This window comes from Leucoraja erinacea, chromosome 10 (genome assembly GCF_028641065.1).
Source record: "Leucoraja erinacea ecotype New England chromosome 10, Leri_hhj_1, whole genome shotgun sequence".
NCBI lineage: Eukaryota > Metazoa > Chordata > Chondrichthyes > Rajiformes > Rajidae > Leucoraja > Leucoraja erinaceus.
The window spans coordinates 56,398,394-56,422,012 of NC_073386.1; the positions used below are offsets into that span (position 1 = coordinate 56,398,394).

The 23,619-nt window shown below is 42.9% G+C and overlaps 1 protein-coding gene and 1 long non-coding RNA gene across 4 annotated transcripts in view; one reads left to right on the forward strand and one right to left on the reverse strand.

Moving 5' to 3' along the window:
* The window catches only part of LOC129701265 (uncharacterized), a 92,083-nt gene extending 72,972 nt beyond the window's left edge, over nucleotides 1-19,111 (forward strand). Inside the window, exon 3 of the long non-coding RNA XR_008724173.1 lies at nucleotides 17,037-19,111. This is a non-coding gene — a long non-coding RNA (uncharacterized LOC129701265). The remainder of the gene's footprint in view (nucleotides 1-17,036) is intronic.
* On the reverse strand, nucleotides 1,061-19,824 carry lhx9 (LIM homeobox 9). Of its 3 annotated transcripts, none has more exons than XM_055642400.1 (6): nucleotides 10,460-10,596; nucleotides 10,013-10,221; nucleotides 9,099-9,301; nucleotides 7,699-8,054; nucleotides 5,095-5,297; nucleotides 1,061-1,783 (listed from the first exon to the last, which is right to left on the reverse strand). In XM_055642400.1, exons 2-6 carry the CDS (start codon nucleotides 10,184-10,186, stop codon nucleotides 1,727-1,729), a joined length of 993 nt encoding a protein of 330 aa, XP_055498375.1. In that variant the 5' UTR covers nucleotides 10,187-10,221; nucleotides 10,460-10,596; the 3' UTR covers nucleotides 1,061-1,726. The 3 variants fall into 3 exon arrangements, with proteins under 3 accessions (XP_055498375.1, XP_055498374.1, XP_055498373.1); XM_055642399.1 differs by lacking the exons at nucleotides 1,061-1,783; nucleotides 10,460-10,596 and adding exons at nucleotides 1,800-3,872; nucleotides 19,528-19,824; XM_055642398.1 differs by lacking the exon at nucleotides 1,061-1,783 and adding an exon at nucleotides 1,800-3,872 and having other exon boundaries at nucleotides 10,460-10,598.
* Between the last annotated feature and the right edge of the window lie 3,795 nt (nucleotides 19,825-23,619).

Here is a 23,619-nt window from a genome sequence, read left to right on the forward strand (position 1 = left end):
TCAACTAATTTGGCCATTTGGTTGCAACATGGTCGTGGTGAATGTTTAGTGAGCTGTCATCGCTATACTGTACTAATGAACGTGGAATGCGCCGTTTGATGTGCGTGGCTTTGCAATAAAGAAATACTGGCAAATGTTCCCCAACATTTAAAGGAACACAACCCCTCGTGTTCCCTTTGCTTTTTTTTAAATTTCCGATCGTCTCTACCGTAGGAATTTAAAAAAAAACAGCTTAAGATAACTGTCTTATTAAAAGCAGAAACAGGCGTGAGTCATAATATACCGCATGGTGACACTGTCAACTGAGACCGTTGGTAATGGTTGCGTGGTGGGAAAACTCCCAGAAACATCTGCATTAGGACATCACCCCAACAACACAACCATTAGCGTCGGTGTTCTCATGTCTAGTTTTAATATTGGAATGAATATAGAAAAAAAACCCATATGTACATATATATATATGTATCTTACAATGTATAGAGTTTTGATACTACTTTGGCATTGGGCTTGGGTTTCTTGGTTGAGTGCTTATCCTAGTGTGTGTGTATGTGTGTGTGTGTGTGTGTGTGTGTGTGTGTGTGTGTGTGTGTGTGTGTGTGTGTGTATATATATGTGTATATATATATATATATGTGTATATATATATATATGTTTGTGTGTGTGTGTGTGTATGTCTGTCTGTCTGTCTGTCTATATATATGTCTGTCTGTCTGTCTGTCTACACACTTACACATATAGGTGTGTATGTGTGTGCATAATTCAGTTATATATTGGAATCTTGATACATATATGGACCTATGTATTCATGGGTTCATATATGGTTCATACATATATATGTGTATATATATATTTATATATATACACATATATATGAATCCATGGTATATATACGGTCTTGAAGAGGGTGGGGGAGTGTGCGTTGTTCCAACAAATTAATCAGTTGAATATAGATGAAGCTAACAATGTATTAGCGCGTAAGTGCTTTGAGTCAGGGTGTTGCATAACAAGGACACGTTGCCTCAGAGAGGGAGTCATGTGTTGCATTAAGCAGTCGAGTGTGTTCGATACTGAAATCTGTTTATTACAATTAACATCAACCAATGAAAATGTATACATCACCCAAGAACAGTACTGACAATATTACATCCGACCCTTTGATAATTAAAAGAATTTAGAGAAAGTATTATAATGGCATGCACAATGTGTCTCAGTTTTGATTTTCAACCAGCAATACCAAAGTGTCGCCTGTGGGCTGGAAGGGCTTGCGAATTTAGACTCAAAATACCTTAACATTGATAATCCCTGTTATAAGAATGTCGCTCATAGTCATCATAACCAAATCTCCACATTACAAATGGATATCAAATTGATTACACATTTAGAATCGTATAATACAGAAAAAGCGCTGCGTTTGATCTCCGAAAAATGGTTAATTTATCGTTCAGCTTGTCTGTGCAATGACCTGTCCTAACCGCATCCTAATTCTTTCCAATTCCAGCGCACACTTTATCTTCTCTCTACATGTATGTCCACTGATAGCTTAAAAGTAAAAAATATACAACACGTTGCGTCCTACATTAGCTTAAACATTCAAGCAAATGACATTTTGGAGTCTTATTATAGTTATGTATCTGAGTAAATTTTTAGGATATTTAATTGTGTGTTAATATAGTCTTTGTCTTCACTGATGTTGAATTCCGATCAACCTTCCCCCTTCTTAAAATACCTAGGGAATTTTCAAACGTCGGGAGGTGTGGCTGTAATGCCCCAAGATTTGTTCTCCCTGAAAGAAATCATAGTAACAGTTTATTAAACTACAGAGCAACCTGTCCTTACGGGGTCTTTTTGTTATGTTTTTTAACAAGGATAATATTTCCACCATTTCGTGAAAAACTATTTTGAAAAGGTAAATCTGCATTATTTGGACTTTTGGCATTATTTTTCCCTGAATCTGTAAAGTTCCAACTGATTTAGTCCCCCCTCCCCTTTAAAACAAAACTTGTGGGCCCCTAACCCACCGGAGCAGGTTTTTTAAATTCGAAGTCATTTTGGGTCTCTCTCAATCTACGCTAACAACCTGAACTTATGTGCACGCTTGCTTCCTGATTATCTACAGCCGTGTTTCATTTACTGCGTCAAAGCACAGTTGCTTGTTTCACCTGTGTATGTCCCTGAAACATCTGTCATTTATTTCTAAATTAAGTGGCCATTCTAGAGTCGAAAATAGACAATTGAAAAAATAGAGATCGTGGAAAAGTAATGTTGGTACAAACATACAATCTATAACCTTTGAAATAAACTCGATGTGTGGTGTATTCATTTCAGGCACTTTTTATAACATTAGTGCTTTTCTGCTTGAACTGATAAAATGTTTAGTTCCTGATTTATTCATTTTAAATGGTGTTATGTCTCTACATTCGCCTGTTTGTATTATTACCGACATTTTCTGGTTTTCAAACGAGTTTCACGCGTAAGGTCACTCGCCCGTACACAATTCACATAGACGCAGTTCGAGGAACTTATTTGACATTATAATATAAACGCCGCATGAAATAAGGCTGAACTGAAAACGATCAAACAAACTGGTTTAATCACACACTTTTAATAAGATATCACAAACGTTTGGTCCATAAATATTTAAGGGGACAACGCGCCTGTACAGTGTATTCATGTTAAAAACAAAGTAACATCAACAATCTCATCAAAACCACTTACTGTACTAATCATAAACACGAAAATCAACAGAAGGACCTCGAACGTACTTTGCAGTACTTAACATCGGGAATACCAACTATCCTAGTGAGACAGTGTTCATATTTGCCTTGAAGGACAAATGCAAATGCCGTTTCTTTTCTTTTCAAAAACAGTTCCCCCCCCCCCCCCCCCCAAAAAAAAAAGTTTTCAGAAAAAGAGGTAACAATACAAAACTTGTGAGGTGTCAGAAGGGATTTATTGTCTCTCTCTCTCTCCAAACAAGGGAAACACGTCACAAATTTTCTTCAGTAATATCGTAAGGCACGTGATAAAGCTGCGATGGACCTCACTCGCTAAAAAAGATCCTGTATCATGTTCCGTTCTTCCAAAGAACGCGTGGTTTTGTTTGAATAATCTTGGCCAGATTTATTGTATTAATGTCGGTACCGAACACATGACAATAAACGCGGATAGAGGCTGGATAGGCGGTAACTGGTGAGAGCGCATGAAATTGTCTCTGTTTAAAAAAACCCTCTCCCTAAAACACAAGCCTGCAATGCAGAGGCCTCGTTAACAAAAGGTGGGCACTTTGAGCAGAGGTGAAGAAAACAGGAGTATGTTTGTATGACCAGTGTAGAGGAAAGTGAAAGTCTGAAGGAAGATATAGTTGGAAATGGGATTATATTCCAAGCGCAGTCACCACTGCACAATCCATTGACATTGATTTCTATTTGTGTAAACTGTTTTGTTCTCTACTGTTGTAAACTAGAATTCGTCAATAAACAAAAAATATATATATTCATATCAGTTATTTAACAAAATCATCCTACACAACAAACAGGATTTGTTTTTTTTAACTTCCCAGGGATTTTTTTTCCTCTCTCTCTCTGTTGTAAAGGAATCTGCTAAAAATGTTAGAAAAGGTTCGTTAAGGTAGTTTGTGAAGGACTCCCGGATTCGTGCGCGTCCAGGTTAGTGGTCACTGACGATACTACTGACAGAGTGGGATTGGTCAAGTCTGTTAAAGTGGTCGAGGTGCTGCCCGGACTGAGTGCGGCGCCGGACCTCTCTGCTGGGGGCGGGGCGGGCAGTGCTGTCCCGTCAGCTTTATCACCACCCCCATTCTCTTGTCGCAAAAGGTTCCTTCTGAATTTGGCTCTTGCGTTTTGAAACCAAACCTGCAAACCAATCCCATGTAATCTTTTTACCGATCTTTTGATGCTTTCATCTAATCACAAACCACAAATCATTGCTATAGATAGATATAGATAGATATATAGATAGATAAATTATTTAAACAGCTAAAACTATTAATTAAATAGATCAGCATTAAATGGTCTGGGGTGCCATTGTGATATTAAAAAAACACTTAATACCATTGACTGGCCCACACAATGCTAGTTCATAACAATGGCACACATATAAAACTATTTTACCTAACGAGTTAGGAACTATAATTCTTAAAACTTAAAATGAGTTTATTCAAGCCCTATGTTGCATCCACCAGTATTCTAGCGTGGGAGGAAGTGGTGAAGGCTCTCGGTGAGTTATTTACCCCGATACCCCCCCCCCCCCCCCCCCCCTCCCTCCCCCCCCCTCCCTCCCTCCCTCCACCCCTCCCTACCGCCTCTCTCAACTCCATGGCCCAAGAAAGTACTCCACGGCGCGGCTGCCACACGGGAGTTTATTTACCAACCATCCCAATCTCAACGACTACCCCCCGTTTAGCCAAATGCAGCAAGTTGTAGAGATCCTACCGACTATCTACGATCAGTTAACTTTGGGAAATTAATTAAGAATGAGAGGCGTGAGCCGGTTGGAAATGCAATTTGTTCTAATGGTTAGCAAGATGGGCGAATTGTCATTTTGGGTAAGGTCTAAAATCCTTGGATTAACTCTCAGTTCTGGGTTGTGTATTCAGCGCCTAAGTCTGCAAGTGTTCATCCTATCTTGGTGTTTAAGAAGGAACTGCAGATGCTGGAAAATCGAAGGTACACAAAAATGCTGGAGAAACTCAGCGGGTGCAGCAGCATCTATGGAGCGATGTGCTGCTGCACCCGCTGAGTTTCTCCAGCATTTTTGTGTACATCCTATCTTGGTGTTCAGTCCACCATCCCTCAGTGCAACAAGACCGATCAAACCGGGACTTACGCCACGACAATGTTATTAATGGGACATATATTTGAAAGCGGATGAAACATAGATGCTCTCTATACCACCCCCCTCCTTAAGCATTTGGGTTCTTGTTTTAATGTATCTGGCGCTCCCGGACGTTACTCTGTTAATGTGTCAGTACTTTGCAATTTAAAAAAGTTATCTTCTTGGTGATTACAGAACATTAAGGAAGGGAGCGGGGAAACTAGGGTTAAAATCTCCTTTGTAAATAGGAACGCGTCTTACCTGCAAAACTCTTTTGGTGAGCCCAGTTTTCTGAGCGAGTTGCTTTAAGTCTTTCGCGTCTGGGTTGTGGTTTATGGCGAAGTAGGACTTCATGGTGCGGAGCTGGTGGTGCTTGAAGGAGGTGCGCATTCGCTTGGTTTTCTGGGTCGGCGGGTAGGACTGTTGTTCCCTGTCCAAGTGGTCAGCGTCGTTCTCATTGCAGCCTAGGACGCAGAAACAGAAGCGCGCTGTGTGTTAATTGCCGCTCCCACTGAGCTCCCGCTCGCCGCTCTATCAGTTGCTGCCTGCACTAGGTGGCGCTAACTCCCCATCCTTCACCACTGGGTTCCATATCATGAGATAGTTGTAATCCATATAAATTATGGTAGAGTTTGTGTTTGCCACATAATGCCTGGGATATTGGTTAAACCCCTCTTTCTACTCTTCCTAAGGCTCCCAGATCAACCAAGCTCTCAGGAATTTTGATATTTTGGCAATCTCTCCTCAAAATATTACATTACAAATAACATGCAAAGATGGCCTTGTGCTTTGTGCGGAGTGACATGTTTTCGTACTAAACCCATGGGAGGAATCAATTTCGTTAAGTACGTTTGCTGCATTTCATTTAACTGTGTGCGATCACCGCCGGTTAAGGTTCTAATGGCGGAAACGCAATCTGATCACTACATTAAATAATTGTTGATCGCTATTTGGTATTACGTGCAGCTATACTTTTTAATTCAGTGGCCTTACTAGCAAATGCAAGATGATGCCATATTTGGAAAACTCGTTTGCTTCCCATAATGTTAATGCATTCAATGAAAGAACTTTCTTAAAATTACACATCAAACTACACATTAAATTTTTTTTTAAAGTGGATACCACACTTCCAAAAAATAGCGTATCACGTTTAAATAAATGGTTTGAGTTATTGCAAGCTTAGTGAGATTTTATTTTCGGTCACATATAATTTTACAGTGACATTAACTGTTCGTCTCACTCTGCATCAGAGTAATTTCAAAGCAAGTCTAATCTTCCGATTCTAGCTCGATCTCTTGTAAAAGGCACAGATAACTGGCGCAGCTAAGGGATCTTTCTAGCTACAGAGGCACCGGGCGCAGTTTCATTAAAAAAAACTTAAGCAACCAACTTCCCCGTTTTGAGTTTTTAAAAAGTGTGGCCTTATATCTAAACCAAGTCAGATAGTACGGGCAACGAGTGGACCGAGTGCTCCCTGACTTCTACGATTAATTTATGTTTCATTAAACGGCTTTCCTGAGTTTCATTTTAGCCCATTTTAATTTTAATTGGACATGCATGGTAAATGGTTGGAATTTGCAATTACATACGCAAAGGTTAGCATTAACAATCTAATGCTATATTTGCAAATCCATTATGAAAGTATTAAGAATCTCCAACAAAGTCACTATTAAAAAAATACTGCCTATTTATAAAATGTCTAACTGCCCACAAAGAAATTGTGTTTTTACATTGTTTATTTGTCCATTCTGTGCAAAACCAACCGTCTATCTACACAAAGTACTGAAATACCAGCTATGCAAAGTGGTTTTACACGGTATGAACAAAAACGCTTTTCTTGCTGTCAAATACACTCTAATACGAAATGAATGAACATTTAAAGACGTATTAATTGGCATTAGGCGAAAATGAATGATAACTCCAAAGGGGTAGACCAATGAGTATCTACAATTGTGGTCCTTTAAGTTACGGTACATTTTGAGCTGGCAGGGTGATTTATGCGTGACTGGGAAACCAGGGATTCCGATGTCACGTCTAATTAACACGAAACAATTAACCTCCACATTACGTGATTCTCCTTCCATTCATTTGAACATCAAATTCTAGTGTGCGCGCCAAACGGCTTTGAAGAAGAATCGCAATTAAGAAATACCTAGAAAGGAACACAATGGGCGAGTGTATAATTGGGTCCAGTGTGTGGAAAGACTATAAAGCCCTTATTTCATTTTTTGGGCGGAATATATAAAATCATGTTCACTCGTGCTAACGAAAAATAGAATCGTGCAGAGAGTTTCCGAGACAACAGAGTGTAGAGAATTAACGTGTAAGATTCTATCACATAAAGAAAGCAAATACCTTGGGAGGTTTGCCAACGAGAAACTGATACGGTTAACAAGGGCTCCACTTGTAGGAATATTTGTGTTTCACGAGGCATTTCTATGATGCCAGGTATTTTAAAAACAAAACAGGCGTTTCTAAATCTTTGCACTTTTTTCAGTAACACATTCGAACTTAGTATCTTTGAAATGTTATATGGTGATTTGCGAACTCATTTGGAAATAAGCACTAGTATTGTTATTTTTTTGTTTATTACATGTTATCTACGAGTACTGTGTTTACAAGCTGGTTAAGATGCTGCAAGTTTAAAAAAAATCATTGTTCCGTTGTCAATACACACGACTTTCCCCCTCTCTCTTGACCTTGGTCGTTATAAACCAGGGCGATTTTAAAAGTCGAATGAAATGTTTGATTTGTAGATGTACTGTATTACCTGGCGCCCGGGATATCATACCATCTTTAACACTTCCTTCGTTACTCTAATATTTCTAACGCATGGTTTTCTTTAAGAACGTTGCCTTAGCCCACCTTGGTTGTAAGTTGGGATGTCAACTCCTAGGGCAGGGCTTTTTCTTTTCCGGGGCCGGCCTTTCTGCACGGTGCCTGTCCCGTTGAAATAAGGTAATCCGAGGCCCCCGCTCTTTGCAGCGAGCTCCGTGTAGTTCAGTTGCGTGTGATAATCACTCTGCACCAGCGACTCGAAGTGAACTCTGCAGTAGACCAGGTTATCTTTCATGCCAAAGTGATCGCCCGTGGTTAATGTTTTGTTGCAAGTCATACACGTGAAACAACTCAAATGATAGACCGAGTCCCTGGCACGCATAACCATTTCAGAAGCAGAGATCCCGAGGTGGCAGCGGGAGCAGCGTTGCACAGAAAATCTCCTGTGAAAAAAAAACAAAAGGCACAAACTTTAGAAATAGGTGCATTGGATTAAAACGCATCACCAACCTCACAACTCAGAAGAACCACAATAAAGTGTGTGCTGTTACATTTTTGATCTCACAATATTTTAACTACTGATTTCAACTATTCCTGTTCATTTAAGGAACGTCACCACATGGTCTATAGACTCGAGTCGGTTTTATACACGCTAATAATTTTGTTCCATGTTATTTTCTGCATAAATAGTCCCTTGTTCGTGCGCGTGTTAAGGACGGGTTGAATAGCGAATTCACCAGTTAGTGTGTAAGTTTAGCTATGGGGACAAGGTAGGATCTTTCCTCTCTCTAATTGTATTGCCCACATTTTTCACAGTCGCTCTTAAAAATCCGACAGGTCCAATCAGGAAAACCACGTCAGATTATGAGGCTAGATTCAGTTCAATCTTATTGACAATCATATCATATGAACTTTAGGCCAACATGAGCCCAAATGCGTTCCCTTGTAAATGCGATGGTGTCTCAATCCCACAATTAAAGGAGTGTAGTAAACTCATTCGTGTTCCAAGATGCTCGATCGCACCCTGGAATTCCACTGAGTTCGTTTCATTACAGCAAAGGCCAACTCTGAACAGCACAACTGACGCACAATTTTGGTGTACAATTAGCAAACAAAGAGCAGGGTTGGGGGTTATACATAGCTGCCCCCTCCATCAGGGCCAATAAGAGGCCTACAACAAAGAGAGTGAAAAGCACAGCTCTCCCCGTCAAACGGCCCGCGAGCATTTCACCTCTGCTTTCAACGGCAAAGCCTCATTGACGCGGTTGTTCTGTCGGTGACCGCGCTAACTCGCCCAATCTGGTTAAATGTAAAGAAATAACAACCAGTTGGCGGGATGCAGATCTGAACTGATGGGCAATTGGCTTCAATGGAAAATGTAGAATGCAGCAGAGAAAGGCCGCACACTCCTGAGGCCGGGCTAAGCGGGGAGATGGTCATCTTGACGTGCAGGATAATTTCACCCCGTTTACTTTCAGCAGCCGTACCTGTAGTAATCTTCCTTGCAGTAAATGCTGCCGTCCTTGGCGAAGCAAGTGAGTTCGGACTCCAGGGCCAGCTTGCATTCGCAGCACTTGAGACATCTGAGGTGCCACTGTTTGTCCACTGCCAGTAAGTAATAGCGGTCGGCGATTTTACCGCCGCAGCCGGCGCACAGGGCGGGTTTATCAGAATTAATAGAAGGCATCGCCTGCAAGCAGAAATTTCAAAAGGCGGTTAATGTCAAGTCGAAACGTCACCCTGAACAAATGTGAACACAGGGCTAATAAACACGAAGCGAACAGAGCCAAAGTCCGGCCATTACAAGACTTTTGTATGCAGCGGCATTTATGCTTCATTCGCTGTAGCCGTTAGGTGTATTTTACATAATGCAACACAGGATTATACAAACTAAATATTATTCGCAATTATTCAAACAAATCTTACTGGCAGACATTTGAATAAAGTGTCATTTCCTCTGGCGAATTGCAGTCCGATTGTAAATACAATTTCCCATTCGGGATTACTAAAAACGGTAAATTGGCAAATTTATTGATACTTAATTCATTGGTTGCAAAGTACTTGTTATTGGATCTGTGCGGGGCAATTATCCCACAGGGTAATGGGCTGTGTAAATTCACAAGGCGCTCTGTGTATTTTTCCTGCTATAATTTGAGTTTATATTTATAACTTTATTCACCAAAGCCAACCGGCCAAAGGGACGCGCAGATTGGTTTTGTCGCTGCCATTTGTTACCATTTTTTAAAACTGTTCTTACATTGAATGTCACAGATTTTTTTTTAAGAGAAAAATTCCGCTTAGCGGGGTCCCTCACCAAGCCGCCGTTTGGAAAGGTAAAGGTAGTCAAGGAATTGTCCGCGTTTCAAAAATGAACATGTCTCTCCGTTGTTTTCGTTCTTACCGTTTCCCTTCCGTTCATCTGAACCCCTTTCGCGATGCGCCCATCCGTCTTGGACCTCCGTTCCATCTCCTCCATAATCCCCTGGATCTCGCCCCCAGAGATGCCGTGGAAAAGCATTGCTGATTGACGGAAAGTGCACGTGTCTTCCGCGGACCTTGCTCTGAGTACTTCCATACAGACCCGGCTCAAACCATGGAGCAAGCTCGCCGCTAGACAATTAAAACAACAACAATAACGTCAGCCGCAGTTCTCGAACGCGAGTGGGGGGGGGAGAGGGAATTCAACAGGTCAAACTCCCGGGCGGACAGGCGAGCGGGCGGGCGGGGGAAATGGTTATTACTGGCTGGTGCGGAGCCAACGTTTCCGAGAGAGGCCGCTCTCTGCAGACCGGGTTGAAGCGACGGTTAAACAAGGAAGTTAGGGCGGTTTGAGCGGCATCCCACTGACCCTGTTCAAGTCCTCGCTGATGCTGCCGCACCTCACTGGCTGCGATCCCCCAGTTTTGCCTATTTGTCGCTGCCTCTTGCCAGGGCACAGTTGGATAATTTGGTAGGAGGAGTTCTATAGACTGCTACCTAATCCGTTTCATTACAGAGCCCTGTCATAGTCTTTTCATTGGCTATTGACGGACGGTCCGTGACAACTCGGAGCGCGTTTGATTTTCCAATGTGATCACTTTTTTTTACCGCCACTTCCCGAATGGGTAACGCGAGTAATCGGAGGTCCCTTTTCCATTATTAGTTTCAGAGCAAAAGGATTTATTTTACAATAAATAGTTCCTTTGCTTTGTGTAAACAGCAACAAAAAAAGTCGGTCTAGGAGAATTGTCTTTGTTTTTCGACGAGAAACGAGAATGGTTCATTTTAAGAAGAATGTGACATCACTCAAGAGCCATGCAATGTCAGTGAAAACAAAGCATCACCTTCAACAATAATTTAGTTAGGAGGAAGCCGAGAGGGGAGAGATTTAATGAGGGGCAGCTTTTTTTTCATTCAGAGGGTGGTGGACATTTGGAACGAGCTGCCAGACGAGGTAGTTGAGGCAGGTATTATCACAACATTTTAACGACATTTGAACAGGTACATGGATAAGCAAGGTTTAGAGGAATATGGGACAAACGCGAGTAATCGAGGGTAGTGTAGATGGGGCAAGATGTGTATGAAGGAACTGCAGATGCTGTGTTAAACCGAAGATAGACACAAGATGCTGGAGTAACTCGGGAGAGAAGCAATGTGTGACATTTCGGGTCGAAACCCTTCTTCAGTCTGATGGGGCATCTTGGCCGAGTTGGACCAAAGGCCTGTTTCCTTGCTGTATGAATCTGTGACCCTAGTTAGATTACTTCATACACTTTCGACAAAGCTTGAGATATATTAACGTTGCTTGCTGATAGCATATGTTAAATATTCAATTCAATTTTGATTGTGTGGCACAAACGAAACAGACCGCGGCAACTTGTCTCATCCCCCCTCCCCAAGTAAAGGACGGGAATTTGTGTCTGTAAAACAAGTGTGAACAACCGTGTGGCGCTTTTCCGGTCAGTGTGCCGAAGTTCAACGCAACTGCGAAAACCCGTGGCCGCTGCCTGCACCCGACTGGCAGAGCTTGCAAAATGTCCGGGTCCGGGTCCGGGTTTAGCCCCTCTGCCTTTGGGCAGGAACATCCAATCTGGACCGGCCTCATATCGTAGCATCTCACACGAGGGAGTCGCTCGCTCGTTTAAAGCTGTCCTATCTGTTTAATGCTGGGCTGCGCGCTGCCGGTTGTGAATGTGTGACATTCAGATCCAGGCATTCAAAGCATTGGGACTTGTGATGGCACGTGAAAAGTCTCTCTTCCACCACAATCACTGAAATGGCTGGAAATTTAAAACGAGTCAACGGTGGTCTCAAGTTCCCATCCAAGCTTGCTTGACATCCATCCCATGCTGAAATCAAACTCTTCGCATGGTTGGGAAAGGACTAGGATGCTATAGGCAAATAGGACTATCCCAATACGTCAATTTGGTTGGCATGGACAAGGCGGGCCAGAGGCCCATAGCCCTGCTCTACAGCTCCGATTGTGAGAGGATGGGGTTTCTGTTACTAGGGATCTCCTGATAAAAGTATGTGTGTTGTTTGTTACAGATTACTCAGCTGAATTCTCGGGGACGTTGCGCGCCTGCGTGAGGTTACACGTGTGTTCAAAGTCGACATAAAGTTAGGGATTTCATACCCAGCGATGGTTTTAGTCACCTCAACATTAGTATGTTGGTAATTATCCAATCCGTTTAAATAATTGCTCCCGCACGCTCTGATGGGTGGAGAGTGAAGGACTTTTGTGGCTTAGAATCATGGAAACATAGAAAAATGGGTACAGGAGTAGGCCATTCGACCCTTCAAGCCATTCCACCGCCATTCAATATGATCGTGGCTGATCATCTAAAATCAGTACCCCGTTCCCGCTTTCCCCCCATATCCCTCGATTCCTTTAGCCCAAAGAGATTCTGCCCATGGCACGCCTATGTAGACTGGGAGACATTATTTTTGCACTAATACTGCATATTTATTAGTCTGTTTAATATATATATATCTATATATACTAAACGTGTTCGTTGTTTATTAAGGGTTTTACAGAGTACTGTGTTTACACATATGTTGTGCTGCTGCGAGTAAGAATGTCGTTGTTCTGTTTTGGGACACATGACAATAAAATACTCTTGACTCTTGACTTGGTCGAGATGAATCCGACCATCACGCGACATTTCGAAGAGATAGGTTGAATTCACAAAATAATTTCTCCAGGGAAGGGGAATCAAGATGCAAGGACATAGATTTGAGGTGAGAAGAGAAAGATTTGGTGGGTGTACGGAACGAGCTGCCAGAGGAGGTAGTTGAGGCAGGTATTTTAACAGCTAATAAAATACACGTAGATAGTTACATGGATGGGGAAGGTTTAGAGGAATATGGACCAAACGCGGGCAATTGGGACAAGTGTAGATGGGGCATCTTGGTCGACATGGGGACCGGGCCGAAGGGCTTGTTTCCGTGCAGAATCTATGACTCTGTGGTGAGCCTCTCTCTCGTGGCCTTGACCAAGGGTCTCCATCCATTCAACATGAGCCCGATCTATGAATTTCGATGACACCAGCCCCCAAGCTGTGGATACAACGCAGCCCAGAAGTGCGGCAAGGGGGGCTCCCCGCCGAGCTACAGGCCGGCGCATGGTGCACGCATCTGCATCGTAGCCTCCAGCTCAAAGCCCGAGATCGGCACCCGTTCCTTCTTACTATCTCTCAAGTTCCAAAAATCATTGGCAAAATAATTCAATCTCCAACCCTGCTGGGTGTTCAGGTCGCGACTGTAACTGAGAAGTTTAGTGTAGGGAGGAACCGCAGATGCAGGGTTATACCGAAGAAAGACACAGAGTGTTGGAGTAACTCAGCTGGTCAGGCAGCATCTCTGGGGAAAGGAATAGGGTCGAAACCCTTCTTCAGACTGAGAGTCGGTGGGAGAGGGAAACTAGATGTAATACAAGATTTAGAACAAATCAGATGGGGCACCGATGACCAAGGAATGTTGGAGCCCACAATGGTCCACTGTTGGCTGTGGGAGAGGTGACAACGAACGGATATATGGATGCGAACAATGGAACTGGCAGGCCGGCTAGGATGGCATCTCTGGAGAAAAGGAATAGGTGATGGATGTTTGTGGTGGGAATTCTTCTTCAGGAGAAATGTCCAGTCGCCCATGAGAAGCGCGGCTCCGACACTCAAAGATACCGACCCCTTCCCCTGTGTACTGACCCTTTCCTCTGTGTACTGACCCCGCGGACCAGAAGTACGTGCACTCCCCGGAAGATGTAAAGATACTATAGGGGTTACTCTGTAAATGCGACTTAAACCCGCCGCAGCCAAATGTTCAAGTCAAGTCAAGAGAGTTTATTATCATGTGTCCCAGATAGGACAATGAAACTTGCAAATTCACAGTGGCCTTTTCAGACTTTCAGTTTGTAATTCTAAACTTTACACAACAGGAAGACCAATCTAAATATTAACCACGGCTGAGATTTTTACTTTACACCATTTAAACCATTATCGTTCTTTGATTTTAAACGGGTTAACCTGGCCAGGTAACCCTGTTTTAAAATGCACCTTAACACACACAACTCCGCAATTGGATTGGAGGGATTCACGGGTGTGCTTCCCATTTCCCGAAATCGAAACTATTTTATCCGTGGTAAATGACGCCCATTTTTTTTACAAAAACACCGTGAACTTTAAGAGTTTCGAGATGCAATTGACAGAGGGATATGCAGCGCTGCGAAATGGGGCAAATATCCTAGTTACACTGGGACCTCTTCTGCCCACTGACAACACTTAATCCCGCTCCGTGTAATTACTAACTGTGCCTCAAAATGACTGAGCATGTAACTAAAAATTACCCCGCGCCCCATCCGCAAATGTTTACTCGTTGTCAAAAGCCGGCGCTCGGTTACCGCTAGGCACTTTGTTAATATGATGAACACACTTTTGTCTCCAACACTTTTGTCATTTCTGCCTCTCGCGGCGTTCCGTCATCGTCTTTGTTTCTTTTTCTGTCTTTGCCTCCCTCTGTCTCTCCCTCACACCCCATATGCCTGTCCTGATATACAGTTTAAACTAATTGGTTTAGAATAAATCCTCTGACTGGCTGTTTTAGCCCCAGTCTCTGCTGTGCCAGCTGCTGCCTGTTTGATCACACCTTCATCCCAGACTGTACGGGGGTTCCTGTCTACGGAGCCTCTCTTTCCCGCTCCTCTGGGACCCCATATACGGCCGTTAGAGCGTGTGCAGAACATATAGAATAAATGTCCCAGCGAGATGCAATCTTCTAGCCAGCATCCTACCTGCAAATTAACTGATAGCTCGCCCTTTTGTCCCTCAGTACAACTATAATGCTGAACATTTATTAACTGGAGGAGCGTTTAATTTTTGTGTTGAGCAGATTCAATTAGCAGTGCGCACTGCTTAGCGGGTAGACGCATCGGCCAGATTGCCAGGGTTTAGCTCATAAGGCACAATTTCATGTGAAAATGAAGTCAATCAAGTGAAATAAGCAGTGATTTGTTTGTTGCTGGCACGTCCTAGGATGTGCAGCAGGGCTGTTATTTGCTGTAAGTAATGCAATTAGCCGTTTGTACAGAAATCAGTGGTTTATATAAATAGACCAGCGATAGTTGTACATGTGTGCAGACATACTCGAGAGGAAATACCCATTATCGAGGATGTTTCTCATGGTGCTGTCACGTGTTAATATCCACAATTATTTTCATCGCTATAATTTTTTTAATCTTACATCAGCCACTAGTGAATAGGGAAAGGGAAAGTCACAAGTATATCGGAGGCTAGATTAATGTAAAACACGGCGATTGAACCCAAGTAGAAAATGAGGACATTACATCTTGAGCTATATTTAAGAAGAATATCTGTAAATCTGTTAATGGTCATAACAAATTGTCTGGGTGTTCAGAATACATTACATGATCTCGCCCCTAGCATGTTGTTATGTGATCTAATCGAATGCAATGTTATCCGATCGCATCACACCTAATATACTGTGGAGGAGTTTTATTCCAGAATTGAACGATTGTATCGGGCGACAGGCAACCTTCTTCATTCTGCTAAAGTCCATGGCTCTTTGACACACGGAACAGTTCTGAGTTCGAAGTCAATCTATCCAAATACATTATGATATACCCAATCTGAATCTCACCTTTTGCAACATTAGATCTGTACGCAACCGTTTAATGGTGCCGGCTGTGGGGGGGAAGGGGAGGATTTTAATGTTTTACATCCATTCTCGGCGATTTCACGTGGACATTAATGCACAAATAAAGAAGGTACATGCAAATATTATTCTAAGATAATAACCCCAACCAATGGGAGGCCGTTAAATTCCACTAATGAATACGTATTTAACTCTAATTAACGACTATCTAATGAGGACTTTATGTAAATTCAAACAAACATTAAATATGAGGATCCCCCGCGCGCCTGAAGGCGAGTTATCCGTATGTCTGTGAAACACACAATAACACATTTTAGATTTCTTAATGTACTATTCTCGGATCTAAGGTTCCCACAAACAGAAGCGACGAGCGCTTTCAAACCGCTGCTGAAAGAACCAAGCCAAAGAATTCTCTCCCTCCATCCCAATATGACAGATAAAAGCTCAATCATAACCCGGGCTTGATTGAATGAATTCAATTAACATGCTGTGAAGTCCGAGTACTTTCTTTCCCATTTGTTGTACAATACACTTCCTCTACTTCTATGCAAAACTGCAGGTGCATTAGAGACGAGGAGCTATTTTTCCATTTCGGGCAAGAGAAAAACGTTTTTAAATTTACATATCTGTCTCTGCTCAATAGCACTATTACCAGTAATTGGCCGGGTACAATAACATAACTCAAATATGGCGAAACCCATACATCTGTATTCATTTAATTAATTCTCTGATCTCCTGGTTCGCTCCATCAAGCGCAGTCAGGTACACGGGGCGATGGGCTGTTGACAAGCCGAGGCGATTGTCGGTTTTGTAACCCAGCTATCCGGACATTTCAAAATTATAACTTGAAAAAAAAACCGCGATTCATCCCAGCTCCATTTATCCAAATCCTCTATTTAATTTGCCGTTTACCCTCGCAGGTTCATAGTGTACGACACAGAAATACAAATTAACTTCCCTGCCTCAATGCAGGACGTGGCCACAACACGTGGGCTGATTATGTTTGCTGTTCAGATTGTTAGTGTATAGCTCTGGGTATTGTTTTGTACTATATAACGGGGGCGGAAGGATAACTGCGCAAGACTGGATTATACTTTTTATACCGGCATAGCAACAATTTAGCAATACTTAGGAGAAGAAACCCATTGCATTTAAAATAATAGAATTCACATGTTTTACTTAAAATATATAGTTACTATTGCACGGCTGTTGCAAATGTCCCTCAACACACGGAGGTTGTAATGTTTCCTATTTGACGTTTTCTTACTTCAATTTAGATCGCAGCAATACAACGCCGGCCTTTGTCCAGATGAAATACTTCCTTTGGCTGCTCGTTAATTAATGATCCCCCAAGGATGATTGGGAAAGGTGAATTGGACGAGGTATATCCGCGCTTTATTCCAATTAACACAGCGTTGCAAAGCGGGGAAAGGCTGAAAGCTGAACGGTGTCTGGACTCATCAGATGTCTTGCTTAGAATGCAAACACCGTTAAAGTTGCATCTCGATCATTAACACCGCGAATGCGCGCTTTAGCAGGATCTGAATGCTAGCTTGCATGCACAGTTTGAACAAAACGTTTCTCCAAAAGTATAAAAGTTAAAAATACAACTGAAATACTGATTGCTTAACTTTGGAATTTCCTATCGCGAAATTATTTTGGGGCATGCATTATTCAGGGTAGGTGGACTGCCGAAGATCCCAATTACAACCTGAACGATTTTTAGTACGTTTAGTGTTTTCAGAAGAAGTATTGTTTTTTTTAATTCAGTGCCGTGGTCCTATACTAACATTTCAATGTGATATTCACCAGTATGGCAACTTTGACATTGAAGAATAACAATCAGACGTGAACGCATGTCAAGTACAGAGAATAGAACAGCTCATATATTTACATATAACATTTAATTGTACACGTTTGGCAGCGTAAATATATCATAAATGGGTTAAGATATGTTTCGAATGTAATATTCCCCTAAAGAAATGTGCTAGTTTATCTCAGAGATAGGAATAGCAATTCGGAAAGCGTTTTACTGGAAATTAATCAAAATCTTAGTTCCGGAAGCAATCTCCGTTGTCCAAAGTGTGAGAGGAAACTCATTAAGTAACAGGTGAACGGGGCAAATACTAGATGCGATATTTTTTTTTAGCAAATGGACCAGAAGCTCAGACGAAACGGCGACAAATAAAAGTTTGAATTGATCTTTACGCCTTAGCTATGAAAAATCGGCTCAGGTTTGTAAATAGGACAAAATGACATGCATATTAGCCACAGAGATCAGCCGCGGACAGTATACTTTGAAATGGTGCTTAATCTTCATGGAATTGATTTCTTTGCAAGAGCAGAGTGTTTCTGTGTGTGTTAAACACTCGAGCCAAAAAAGCAAGGCCGACATGGAAGAACTATGTCCAAACACAAAGGCTAAATGCGGTGCCATGTTTAGCCAGAGGCCTGGCGTGGACATCATATATTTTAAAGAACCCGATTCTCGCAGATCTTTGAGAAGCCACAATGTTCCACACTTCCTGGCCGTGTGCTTTGTGGTTTAATTGTGCAATATGGACGGGGAGAGAGAGGATGGGCACAGAAGATTCAAGGAGTGGTTGGTGGTGATGTTTCCATCACCCCACAAAATCAGCCCCCATCCCAGCCCCGCTCCTTCACCCGCTGCAGCCCATTGGAAAAACCCTCCTATCTGGGCGATGAACCGATCACGCTGAATATTTGTTCCCAGTGCCAGTTTCATTCATCTAAACCCTCTTTAACTCACGCTGCCTCGCTAGTCCCCAACTATAAAACCTCTGCTATTCATTAATCAAACGACCAACACTGGGACACGACGGGGCCAAATAATTGCCGAAATGGGTAACTCGAAGAACATTTTGAGACGCAAATATCCGTAGCGTTTGTTTTTCACGACAGCATTTACCACAAAAAAAAACCCCCTTCAAATACCGGGAAACGGTTTTTGTTTGCCCATTGGCCAGAATTCAGGTGGCATGGGATTCCGGCTTTTCGCGGCGTCAATGGGTCGTTATATTAACAATATTCAACCATATTCAACCGCTCACCGTTTCCCTTCAATGGCCAAATTATTGATCGTAATTCAACTCCATACACGAATGATAGGTGCTTGGAAATCGCAACCGACTCGGGTTGCTGGAGATTACACTGTTTGTGCTGATTCTTATTTACTCGTTTTGGGTGTTATTTGTTGAGATTAATATTGTACTCCAGCGCTCTTGGTGAAATTAACGATTTTTAAAAATCGACCTATTGATGTGTAAGCACACACACACACACACACACACACACACACACACACACACACACACACACACACACACACACACACACACACACACACACACACACACACACACACACACACACACACACACACACACACACACACACACACACACACACACACACACACACACACACACACACACACACACACACTGCCGTGGAATGATAGTCAACAGAGTTGCAGGTTTGTAGAAACCGAGCAGTTACACAATGTGTGATATGCAGGTGACCCGGCTGGGTGCATGCAATACTACCTGGCTGTTTGTTCATCGTGGTCCCCATAGATTTCAGCGTCTGCAACCAGGAGGGTCGGAATGGCGTTGCCAGCCAAGTCCGAAGGGGTAAATATTCATGCCTTTTGTCAAGAAAGCAGCAAGTATTGCTTGCGCGCGTTGCTCCTGACCTTACAATCCCGTCCCGGCAATAAATAGGACGTTTGACAAAAGTGCAACTCACCCGTTGCATAGATGGGTTCGGTTCCAGCAGGGAAGCGGGTGTTGAGGGTGGAGAGTGGTGGCAATGATCCTCCGGCGGCTCGGGTTTGGGCAAGTGGCTGGCGAGCTGCCTTGCCCCTGCTAATTACAATGAAAGAGCGGCGTGTGTAGAGTGTTCCCGCATTGTGCCCGCAGTCGGAACGCCGGCCTCACTATATAACTGACGTGAAGGTGCCTTGACCCGCCTCCGGCAAACCACCGGGTCTTTATTCTTGTTATTTATTGATCTGTACCCGGCCCGCAACACAAAGCAAACAGAGTTTTCAGCAAAGAACGGCCTTATCTTCTTTCTAAATATCACCGTTTCCATATGAAGTGTATATTTGCAATCTGAGTTACTCCAGCACTTTGTTTTTTCTCTCTCTTGCAAACCAGCATCTGCAGTTGCTTGTGTCTCAAAGTTTATCTTTCTACCTTGCCTTTATTTTGTAGGAGGAACACTGAAGAAGGGTTCCGATCCGAAATGCCACCTATTCCACACATGCTGCCTGACCCGCTGAGTTACTCCAGCACTTGGTGTCTATCTTCAGTAACATCCATCTAATTCGGTTCTTGTCAAAGTTGTTCTATTGGCCACCGTGCTTGCACTCTGGCCAGTAACAACATCCCACCCAATAATTTGGTGCTTGTAAGGTCTTTTTTGCATCTATTGAAGTTGTTTAGACTTGTACACTCGTTGGCTAATCACATAGACCAGTGGAGACTCAAATATCGTGTCTCACCCCCAATATCCATCCCCGAAGTCCTTTTAAAAATATACTTTGAAAGCGTGTGCTCGTTCGCTCTCAATGAGCCAGATTTAATATTTATCTGTAAACAAGTGAAAGCAGTTTAGGGTTGTCGCTGGCGCTAATAACGACTGTTCCTGCTCCCTCGCCAACACCATGATGATATATTGCTGAACTTACCGCGACGTGAACAGGTCACCCCACCGGGATGGTCTGGATAGGCGACGTATTCGGAAGTCGTGCTGGCCAACGTCGTGTTCATTGTTCTTATTGCATTAGCCACGAGCAACATAAAACGTTTCAGACAACGGAAAGGATCCATTTTACGTGCGAATTCTTGATTCGCTATAGACAGTGTTGGATCAATACTCGCTTTGGTATTGGCACGTTGGGCTGGTGACTGACCCAGATGTCTTAGATTGAACTATTGAACGGATACAAAGAGTGACTTGAACAATATTCACCCAGAGAGTGGTGGGTATAAGGAACCAGTTGCCAGAGGAGATAGTCGAGGCGAATGCTATAACAATATATAAAATATACTTGAACAGGTACATGCATAGGAAAGGTTTCGAGGCATATGAGCCAAAGACGGGCAGCTGGAACTAGTGTAGATGAGGCAACTTGATCTGCATGGGCAAGTTGGGCCGAAGGGCTCGTTTCCGTACTGTATGACTCTAAGGCTCTAGAATATATATTTTTCAAGATTAATTGGTATAGTGTGTGGTATTAAAGTGTTGTCTATTAAAGTGACATTTTAAGAAGTTTAAGTAATTATTTATAAGACATGTATACACGCCACCCAGGCTACGGTACATGGAAAACCTGTGCATCTTATATATAGGACTACGAACTTGAACGACTAATTGTAGGTGGAATCACACGACTGCAATCACACGATTGTATGTATAACAGTGTCTCTCGCCGTTGGGATGGCAATGTCCATCAAAGCAACGTCCTCACAAAACTGTCCGAACGCTGTAGACCAAATTATCACCATTTGGTCCAATGGTGTTTGACGGCACTGGGCCTGTACTCGCGGGAGTTTAGAACGACGAGGGGGAACCTCATTGAGACTTACCGAACAGTGAAAGGCCTGGATAGAGTGGACGTGGAGAGGATGTTTCCACTAGAAGGAGAGTCTAGGACCAGAGGTCATAGCCTCAGAATAAAAGGACGTACATTTAGAAAGGAGAGGAATTTCTTCAGTCAGAGGGTGGAGAATCTGTGGAATTCATTGCCACAGACGGCTGTGGAGCCGTCGATAGATATTTTTAATTGACAGATTCTTGATTAGCACGGGTGTCCCGGGCTATGGGGCGAAGGCAGGAGAATGGGTTGAGAGGGAAAGATAGAACAGCCATGATTGAATGCCGGAGTAGACCTGATGGGCCGAACGGCCCAATTCTGTTCCTAGAACTAGAAGCTGTCACACTGCATCTGCATATTATCATATGATAAAAAAACAGAAAATGTTGGAGTAACTCCGCGGGTTGGGCAGCGTCTCTGGAGAATAGGTAACGTTTCGGGTCGGGACCCCTGTTCAGATATGAAACGTCACTTATCCACGTTATCCAGAGATGTTGCCTGACCCGCTGAGTTACTCCAACACTTTGTATCTTTTTGTTTGTAGACCAGCATCTATCTGCAATTACCGGTGTCTATATTCTCATACGAAGCCCTCTGCAACCGTTTTGGCCAGAAGTATCGACCTGTCTATTGTGATCCAATCGCCAAACAATTCGCCGTGTAAACAATGCCATGTGAACTGAACATAGAGTATGATCTAGAAGTCTGAGTTTGGGCACCCGTCGTATAAAGGTACAAACAGTGACTTGAACGAGATTTTTAAAAGATTGATTAATAGACAGAGGCGATGCAAGGCCGTCTATTACAACGAATAACAAAATATTTTCTAAAGGCATATATACCTACCTTCCAGGAATAAACGAAACCTAATGTATACACATAACATAGAGCATAGAACAGTACAGGACAGGGAAAGGCCATTCGGCCCATGGTCTGTACTGAACATGATGTCAAATTAATCTAATCTCCTCTGCCTGCATGTGATCCATTTCTCTCCATTCCCTGCATATCCATGTGCTCGTCCAAAGCCTCTTAAACGCCACTTTTGTTTCTGCCTCCACCACCACCCTTTGTATATAAAACCTGCCCCGGATATCTCCATTAAACTTTAACAGGAAATTGTCCGCTAATACGAATATTTATTTGTCCGTCCTGACGTTGTTTGCAACACAGAATATAATACAGGAGATACAAGAAACTGCAGATGCTGGATTGCAAAAAAAAAAAAAACACAAAGTGCTGGAGTAACTCAGCGGGACAGGCGGCATCTCTGGAGAACATGGATAGGTGGCGTTTCATGTCGGGACTTTTTCCAGACTGATATGTTCCTTGGTCTGTTATACAATATGTTAGTTGATTTCTGGCAATAATGTCAGAAGATTTCCTTGAATTTTATGAAATGTTTTTTGAAACAGAGTCATTTGCGTAACGCGGTAACAACGAGTTCTTCATACATTTATTTCGACAATTATGGAGTCATTGCAAAATACTCTCGACTGAGCATCATGTAATGATCAACCCGCCGATGTTGTCTTCGAATAAGATCACGGATCGATGCCACCAGAGGTTTTCATTTCTTTACATCGTGACCCGGACAACTGATAAGTTCTCCGAAGGCAGACACAAAATGCTGGAGTAACTCAACAGGACAGGCAGCATCTCTGGAGAGAGGAAATAGGTAGCGTTTCGTGTCGAGACCCTTCTTCGGAGTGAGTCAGGAAAGAGAGAAAAGACTAGAGATATGGAAGGGTAAGATGTGAAATAGACAGATCAAATGAGATGTTCAAGAAGGAACTGCAGATGCTGGAAAATCGAAGGTCGACAAAAATGCTGGAGAAACTCAGCGGGTGCGGCAGCATCTATGGAGCGAAGGAAATAGGCAACGTTTCGGGCCGAAACCCTTCTTCAGCGGAGATGCTGTAAAGGAAATGTTGAAAGGTCATTGTTAGGACGGAACTGGGTCTGATGGAATGGTCTCGACCCGAAATGTCACCTATTTCTTCTCTCCGGAGATGCTGTCTGATCCACTGAGTTACTCCAGCTTTTTGTGTCTATCCATGGTTCAGTTGGCTGAGGGGAAGTTCTCCGCTCGCTGGTTAAACTCATGAACTAACCAGCATCCAAGGGCCGTGTGGCACGTGGTTCCAGCCTTTAGCCTTCACTGTCGTGCAGAGTGAAGAAAACTTCCAGCAAGTGATCAATTCCAATGCCTGTCCCGCTGACTTACTCCAATATCT

What these genes read in the sequence shown, in the direction of transcription:
- lhx9 (XM_055642399.1), bottom strand. Translation starts at nt 10,186, where the DNA reads ATGGAAGTACTCAGAGCAAGGTCCGCGGAAGACACGTGCACTTTCCGT. An exon ending in AGATGAACGGAAGGGAAACG is followed by an intron (nt 9,302 to 10,012) that starts GTAAGAACGAAA and finishes TTCTGCTTGCAG; the next exon opens with GCGATGCCTTCTATTAATTC. An exon ending in TCACCAAAAGAGTTTTGCAG is followed by an intron (nt 3,873 to 5,094) that starts GTAAGACGCGTT and finishes ATTGGTTTGCAG; the next exon opens with GTTTGGTTTCAAAACGCAAG.